The sequence below is a fragment of the Vombatus ursinus genome, unplaced genomic scaffold (genome assembly GCF_900497805.2).
Source record: "Vombatus ursinus unplaced genomic scaffold, bare-nosed wombat genome assembly UNPS02014838.1, whole genome shotgun sequence".
Classification (NCBI taxonomy): domain Eukaryota; kingdom Metazoa; phylum Chordata; class Mammalia; order Diprotodontia; family Vombatidae; genus Vombatus; species Vombatus ursinus.
In genome coordinates, this window is record NW_020954616.1 from 2,888,447 (window position 1) to 2,897,526 (window position 9,080).

Here is a 9,080-nt window from a genome sequence, read left to right on the forward strand (position 1 = left end):
TTGTTGTTGTTGTTGTTGTTGTTGTTGTTGTTGTTGTTGTTGTTGTTGTTGTTGTTGTTGTTGTTTGTCCTTTGTCCTCTATGAGGACCAATGACAACAGGGAGGTGATGTCTTGACTTGCAAGTGAATTGGATTTAAATGAGGGATGGCTGTGCAAAGTCAGCAACCTCACTGTCTCCTTCAGAGCCACCTGGATCCACTGGCAAGACATAGATCAGGTCTGGATTATTAAATTCCCAGATCCCTGTGATTTGTTTGAGCTCCTGAACCAGATTAGAGACTTTAATCCTTGCACCTAGAAAGAAAAAGAACAAACAAAAAAGCCAAAACCTCACACGCATTTCTCAGGGCCACATGGCCTATGGAAGAGGGGGAAGAGGTGGCCCTTTGGGTATCTCCCCTTATGACTGGTGTCATTGGCTATTAATGAAGGATAGTAATAGCTAACATTTATATAGCACTTCCTACATGCCAGTCACTGTGCTAAGCACTTTACCATTATTATCTTATTTTATCCTCACAACAACAAAGAAAACAGAGGCAGACAGAAGTTAAGTGACTGGTCCAGGGTCACATAGCCAGTAAGTATCTGAGGCTGGACTTGAACCCAGGTTTTCCTGACTCCAGGCCCAGTGCTCCATCCACAACACTATTTAGCTGTCTCAAGAAAGGAATCTTTCAACTCTTAGGACCTGGGAAGATAGGAAAGGTCTCCTACAAAAAGTAGCTGAGCTAAGTTTTAAAGAAATCCAGAGATGAGGAAGGAAAAGCTCCCTGGCACAGGGGCATCCAGTCCAAAGTTACAGAACTGAGAGGTTGATCTATAATGCATGATGAGCAACAAATAGGCAGTGTGGTTAGATCAGAGTGCAAGGGGAAGACTGGAAATTGGAAATGCCCTCCCCTTCCCTATTCCTCCACCCCCAAAGAAAAGATTTTGTACTGATTGTGGTAGCAATAGAAGCCACTGGAATTCATTAAGTTCATTGTGGTCAGACCCACACTTGAGGAAAATTAATTCTTTTGAAAGTTGTGCACAAGATAGATTAAAGTGAGGTTAGACCTGAGTCAAAGAACAATTAAAATCCTTTGGTAGGGGCAGCTAGGTGATGCAGTGGATAGAGCACCAGCCCAGGAGTCTCAGATCAGGCACTTGACATTTACTAGCTGTGTAACTCTGGGCAAGTCACTTAAACCCAATTGCCTCACCAAACAAACAAAAAAGCCTTTTGTAAGAGTCCAAACAAAAGGTAATCAGGGCCTGAACTGGAGTGGTGGCTATATAAATGGAGAGAAGGGGATCTATACAAATGTTAAGAAGATAGAAACAGCAAGAATTGACAACTGATTTGATACATGGGATGAGTAAGGAGTCAAGGATGACACTGAAATTGTGAATCTGGGTTCCTGGGAGAAGATAATCCTAACAAAGTTCAGAAGAGAGGTTTGGGAGATAAGATAACAAGTTCTATTTCAGATATAATGAGTTTGACATGCCTAGGGATTTCTAATTTGAAATATCCAACACACTGTTAGTGATGCAGGACTCAGGCTCAGGACATAGACTAGGGATAGATATATAGATCTGGGAATAATGTGCACAGAGATGATCATTGAACTGTTGGGAGCTGATAAGATTACTAAGTGAGATAATTAGAAAAGAAAAGAGAAAAGAGGATACAGGACAAAGATTTGAGGGACACATAGTAGGTGTGATATGGTTGAAGATTCAGGAAAGGATATTGAGAAGGAGTGGTTGGACAGGTAGGAAAAAAACTCAGAAAGGAAAGAGTATCTAAGAAGAGAAGGTGATCAATAGTGTCAAATACTGCAGAGGTTAAGGTATTGAGAAAAAGCCATTAAATATTAAAGTTAATATATCATTGGTAGTTTTGGAGAGGTCATTTCAGTCTAACAATGACTTGAATGGTCAGCATTTTGGCTTGCTCCCTCACCTACCTACATACTTTTCATTATTCCTCACATGATTAACACCCTTTTCCTCCTTTATCATTAGAGGAGTGGACTGTCTTTTCTGGGGCAGTGACAAACTGGATGTTTCTAGAGGTAAATACAAACTATCACTGAATACCTTACTTCTACCAATAGAATTGACTGCCAATGGCCTCCTATAATTTGATAGAGGACATGGACAGTTATTTGCTTTGTTTATTTTGGAATTTGAAGCTCATTCTTCTCTTTAAAATACAAACACTTTATCCTTATAGAATCTTTTCTAATTGCTTGCTTGCATTTGCCATTTTAATGTTTCTTTTTACCCCTACATTTATATTTCAAAGTTTCTACTAGTCTTTGGCCTTTTCATCAGGAACACTTGGATATCCTTTATTTCAGCAAAAGACCATTTTTTCTCCTATAGGATTATATTCAGTTTTGCTTGATAACTTATTCTTGGTTGTAAGCCTATATATTTTGCCTCTAAGAAAATCATATTCCATGCACCCTATTTTTATGGTGGTAGCTCCTAAATCTTATGTGATCCTAATGGTTCTTGAGTACTTACACTTTTTTATTTTTGTTTTTTTGCTTCTTGTAGCATTTTTTATTTGGCATGAACACTGTGGATTTTGGCTTTGATGTTCCTAGTTTTCCTTTTGAGGTTTCTTATAGAAGGTAACTAGTAGATTCCTTTTATTTTTATCTTGTGCTCTGGTTTTAAGAGATCTATGCAGTTTCTTTCATGATGTATTGAAATATTATTTCTAGGCTCTTTCCTTATTTGTGGCTTTCAGATAGTCCATAAATCTTTTTTTAAGTTGGTTCCTGTTTTTCTTTAAATTATTTTAACCTTTTTGTAAAATTTTGAGTTCCAAATTCTTTTCCTCTTTCCAGCCCCTCCCCATTGAAAAGGCAAACAATGTGATACTCATTATACATGTGAAGTAATACAAAAAAAAAAATCCCTATTAGCTAAGAAAGAAAGGAAGGAAGGAAGAAAAAATATGCTTCAATTTTCACTCAGAGTTCATCAGTTCTCTCCTTAGAGGTGGATAGTTCACAATTCTTATATTATTTCTCATTGATCACTTTTCCAGGTAAATTGTTTTTTGACATGAAATAGTATGAAGTTCTATGTCTTTCTGACTTCAGATTCTGCACTCTATACACTCAACCACCTAGCTGCCCATAGTAATATATAGAATCACAAAATTTTGGAGCTGAAAAGAAGTTCAGTGCCCCTTTCTCAAAAAAGAATCCCCATTACAAATCTGCTTCTCATCTATGAGCACCAAGACTGTCAGCACCTTTTAAATGCTGACAGGCTCAGGCAAAATCTCAGGTTCTTCACAGGAGTGTCCTTGAAGTAATTAAATGCATGGCAGTGTCAAGGATCAGGAGAGGTTGGTAGAGTCAAATGGTATTAATTTCAAAGGAAGAACAATTGTTCATGGCCACAGCAAGGATCTCTGAATGGCAATAGGAATAAAGGAATATGTGAAATACTTTTCTGCTCCTGTGAAATGGGGAGTGGATGAATACCCCGAAGGAAGGTCAGTTTTAGAGAAAGTTTCTGAACATGTGTTTCTTAAGTGAAAGACTTTGTTTCCAGCTTGTTCAGGTAATCCAGGGAAGAAAAACAAATAAAGAAGTCTTAAAGTCAAGGATGAAAAGTTAACAATAAAGGTGTCAAAGGGGGTATTGGAAGAAGCAGGAAAGTTAAGAACTGAGACAGAGGAGGGTTGAGATATGTACTGATGAATATACCAATACAGGGACAGCTAGGTGATACAGTGGCTAGAGTGCCATCCTAGAATCAGGAAGTATTGAGTTCAAAGCCAACCTCAGACACCTCCTAGCTGTGTGACTTTGGGAAAGTCATTTAACCCTGTTTGCCTCAGTTTCCTCATCTGTAGAAAGAGCTGGAGAAGGAAATGGCAAACCACTCTACTATTTTTGCCAAGAAAACTCCAAATGCGGTCATGAAGAGTCAGACACAACTTAGAACAACTGAATGACAAAACTACCAATATAACATTGGAAAGGGGTAGCTACATAAGGCAGTGTGTCTGGATTAGGTAAAGAAGTTGGGAAGCAAGCTGGAGGGTGCTGGCCATAGGGAAAGGGGAGTGCTGAGTAGGTAGATGTAGCAGGGTGAACGACTTCCATGCAAATGTCAGTTCAAGACTGTAATGATGCTCCCTGAGAAGTCAGGTGGAGGATGAGATTTTTGCATGCAGGGACACAGAGAGGTTACTGTTTTCATAGGCTTTACCCAAAGATGCTTGTTTCATCATTCATTTTTTTTTCCTTTCATGAAGGAAAGTGTGGTAGGCCAGTTGATTGAGAGAAATTTTTGGTGCAGCTGGTATAAAGGCAATTTTCAATGAGACATCGGGAAGTTGCATGGAGGACTAGGCTTCAGCAAGTTAAGGTAAAAGTTCAACAGGGACCTTCAGAGACCCTGGAGTAGAGTCCAGATTTCTAGTGGGTTAGAGGTGGTTGGAGAGTAGGACCATGGCAGTGAGCAACCAACCAGTAAGTGAGTCAAATATTGTTTCATTTTTATTTCATCCTTTTTTAATTTGAATTTTTGTATGTTTTATAATATACATAATTATTAGTACTGCATGAATGAATGAAGCATTTATTAAATGCTTATTGTGTCACAAAGTATATATAAATATAAAAGAGTCCCTATTCTCAAAGAGCTCACCTTCTAAGAGAGAGAGATAACACATCAAGGGTGCTTCAGCTCCAGGGTCAATGGCAAGTCCCCGTGGTCTTTATGACCGGGCCCAGGAGTCTTTGGGATGCATCAGAAGATCAAATTGTAATGACCAATTGTAATCATATTGCCATAGCAGCAGGGAAGATGGTAAGTCTTAGTTAACAAGCATTGTTATCAAAAGGATTAAAATTAATAACTCTCTGTTCATCCAAGGGTTACAATCAACTATGTCCTCCCCATTCCAAAGCAGTATGGGGAGGGATTCATCACCATTAAGAAGGAGAAACTGGGTCTGAGACATACTGTATTTGTGTGGGAATTTGAGTTCCCACTCACAGGAGTGGGGATTGGCAAATGAAGGTCTTTATTGTCCAGCTGGAAGGAAAGAGAGCATTGTCAGCAAGTTTGGAAGGAAAGGATACCCACAGGACCTATTCCTTTTAGGCCCTTCTAGGCCCAATAAAATCTGGTAAGCAGGAAGATTGCAGCAGGGGAAAGAGGGGCTCATACTTTACAAATAAGTTGTTACATATATTGCATGGACAGTATTTTTTGTTATTTTGCTTTAATTTTTTTTCTTACTGACACAGATATAAGATAAAAATAAGTTCGTAAATAACTGGTCTTAATAATGGAGTCATATTTGTTCTAATTAAATGTATAGAAATCAGTTGCTGAAACATCTGGATAAATTGATAAGACCAGTGGCCAATTTAGGTCTTCACGGGAGGGTCAGGCACATGTCTGATGGCCTGCAGAAGAGGCTTCACTTTTTTTTTTTTACTTTTTCTTCTAAGAGGTAGAGTTGCTGGTTGTGGTTTAAGTGTCCCAAGAATTGGGCTGCATTGCTTTGGAAAGAAAGCAGTTACATGATGCAGTAGATACAATGCTGGGTTTGGAGTCAGGAAGGCCTGAGTTCAAATCTAGCTTCAGATACTCACTCAACCTGTCTGCCTCAGTTTCTTCATCTGTAGAATGAGGATAATAATAGTGCCTATCTACCTGGATGTTGTGAGAATAAAATGAGATAATGTTTGTAAAGTGCTTTGCAAAATTTTGTAAAACCTATCTAAATGCTATTTATTAAAATCATTATTATCATAATTTAGGACTGAGGTTTAGGCCTAGCTCAGACCTAGGGTTTAGGTCTATTATCTCCCTCGATCCCCAGACCCTACAGAGTCAACAGATACAGAACAACTTGCCTGAGGACATATAGGTCAGAAGTATCAGAAGCAGGATTCCAACCTCCATCCTCAATTTCAAAACCAGAGCTCTTTCAGCTACATCATATTATCTTTCATCCAATTTGAAACAGCTGAAACAAAAGGGACCATGGGGGTATGGGCTAAAAGGCATAGGGAGATGGTGCCTCATAATCAGAAACAGTGTGTGTGGCTACTGTCTGTGCTGAGGCCTGGACCAAGTTTCTGGGGTATGGAGACTGGTGAAACATGCCTATTGAGCCATTTGGGTATGAAGAAAAAAATAAAAAATAAAAAACATGGGAGCATCTTAGAAATCTGGAAATCCTTTGAAAGTAGAAACCAAAGAAAGGAGGCTTCCCATTGACACAAAGAAGGCCTGATCTGGTATGGAACAGAAGGTAGTTCCATAAGAAAGAGCAAAGGAAAAACTTCAAGGAGGTGATGGTGTATCTAATACTGGGAAATGAGCATTATGGGACTTTATAGGACACTGGAGCATTGACCTTCATTTATTATAGGGTATGCAATGTCATTTAATTTAGTAACAAGGCCTAAGTTTCAGTCCTGGTTCTTATGCTTATTAGACAGCTTATCCTGGGCAAGTCATTCATTCTCTGTGGATCTCAGCCTACTTGTCTATAAATGAAATTTTACTCCTCCCCTGGGTTAGGCCTACTCTAGGACAGTGCCATGGAGGCTTAGGTTCAATATTGCAACAAAATGAGACATTTGTAGGTCATTCATCAATTCACAAAAGAAGATTTACTTAGCCATTTCCAGAGTTTATTCAACAAGAGTAGGAATTGAGGACATCTTGAGCATCCTCAGTTGAGTTAACTCCTTTACCTTTTATTGTGTCACAGAGTATATATAAATATAAAAGAGTCCCTATTCTCAAGGAGCTCACCTTCTAAGTGAGAGAGACAATACATCTTGATCCATCAAACAGCTATGTGAAAGATCCTGGAGCTCTTCATAGCTGGTCTATAATCATACATTGAAGAAATGATGCCAATAATCTGAGCCTTTAATTCTCTGAACGAACAAGTCCAGAGGATAGCTTCAATACCCATTAAGAAAAAAAAAACTAGTCCAACTTGCACAGTGGAAGGGGCTATGCTACTGCTCTTACCATAACTACCTTATTGGGAGGTGTGTTGTGATGAATTTGGTACATCTTAAAGTGCTATTAAAATTATAAAAAGAAATAAAGTTTTCTTTTACCATATGACCAGACCTTCATTAAGAGTCTCTGAAAAGGGGTCTTTAAATGAATACACACACTCACAAAAACATAACAGAGTGATTACCTTGATTGAGTACCTTAGTGGGACTATTTCAGGGGCTTCATGAAGATACCATTCTTACTTCCCTTTCTGCTATTGGCTGAATGATAATGCTTAAAAATTCTACCATATGAGAATCATCTATTTGGTTAAATATTGACCTCTCTGTACATCTTATTTTATGATACAAAAACTTCAGAGAAGGGTCACTTATAAATCATTAATAACTTAGTGTGACTAGTTTTACTAGGATTGGGGGCTGTTGTCAGAACACCAATGTTGTAGTCCTGAAAGAAAGTGGGTATCTAAGTGGGAGATGGTGCTGTATGCCAGAGGAAGCTTGAGCAATTTCACTATTGAGTTGAAGATCTGGTCTGTACACCTTTCTCATCCTCATCCTCATTCCTTGTTATCATCAAATATTGATCACTCCTCATCCCAACTACTGTTTTATTTTTCCTCTATACACCTTTACTCACCCTCCCAATAGCACATTGGAAATCTCCACTGATGACTGGAATGATGCTCCACTGCCTGATTGTATATCCCTTAAGTACAGGTTTCTTTTAGGTGTAAATGGCCACAAGGAAAGGAAAATCTCCTTTAAGCATGCTGGACATATTTATGTAATTCTAGGATCTCAGACACTGTTGTTGCCTTCTTGATCTTTGGGAAAGGGGCAAAAATCAGGTAATAGGGCAAATGTCTCACTGTTTCTGAGTGTTTATTGCCAATGGCAACTACCAAGATCATTTGGTTGAGGCAACTTTTTTGCCCAGTACTCTGTTCAAAGAATTCTTCATGTCCTTGTTTCTCAGGGTGAAAATGATGGGGCTGAGGAAGGGTGTGACAACAGTGTAGGGAACTGCCATGAAGGTGTCATCTCCCTCTTGAGCCTCTGGCTTCAAGTAGACAATGGAGGCAAAGCCAAAGTGAATGATGACCACAGTAAGGTGGGAGGCACAAGTGGAGAAGGCCTTCTTCCTGCCTTCAGGTGAGGGGATTTTGAGGACCGTAGAGAGAATGAACACATACGTAAGAGTGATGAATAAGAATGTCCCCAGCAGACCAGAAACTGAAATAACCGTGACAACAACCTCTGTGATATCACTATTTAGGCAGGATAATTTGACCACTGCTCTCATGTGACAGAAGAAGTGTTTGACAAGACTGGGGCCACAGAAGGATTCCCAAAAGATCAGTGTCGTCTCTGTCAAGGAGATAAAGAAGCCACCAATCCAAGCTGAAGCCACAAGCTGCCCACATGCTTTGTTGGTCATGAGTGTGGGGTAGCGGAGAGGGCAACAGATGGCCAGGAACCGATCAAGGCCCATCACTGTCAGGATAATACAATTGGTGCCACCAAGTCCAAGGAAGAAACACATCTGCAGGCCACAGCCTGCAACAGAAATGCTCCTATCCTTGGCCAACAGGTCTACTAGCATTTTGGGAATTACGGCTAATGTGTAGCAAGTCTCAGAGAAGGAGAGGGCACCAAGAAAGAGGTACATGGGGGTATGGAGGGCATGGTCCACCCAGGTGAGGGCCATGATGGCCAAGTTGCCAGTGAGGGTAAGAAGGTAGAGAAAGAAGAAGAAAACAAAGAGGACAACCTGCCACTCTGGGTAGACTGAGAAGCCGACGAGGATGAATTCTTCTAGTAATGTCTGGTTGATTCTCATCATCCTAAATTTTAGAAAGCTGAAACATATAATTGGAAAGTCTCAGATTTAATCAACTTTCTATTAATTTACATTCTCATGAATGACAACTATGGCACAGCATATCATACATAAGTATTGAATTAGCAGCAGACAGAGTTTATCACACCCAATCCCTTTATCTTTTTTTTTCTTTTTTCTTCTTTTCAATTGAAGAAAATAATACCCAGAAGAA

The 9,080-nt window shown here is 39.4% G+C and overlaps 1 protein-coding gene across 1 annotated transcript; it reads right to left on the bottom strand.

Moving 5' to 3' along the window:
* Positions 1–7,933: 7,933 nt before the first annotated feature.
* On the bottom strand, positions 7,934–8,866 carry LOC114026406 (olfactory receptor 10X1). The gene has a single exon (XM_027840097.1). The coding sequence runs from the start codon at positions 8,864–8,866 to the stop codon at positions 7,934–7,936; it is 933 nt and encodes a 310-aa protein (XP_027695898.1).
* Between the last annotated feature and the right edge of the window lie 214 nt (positions 8,867–9,080).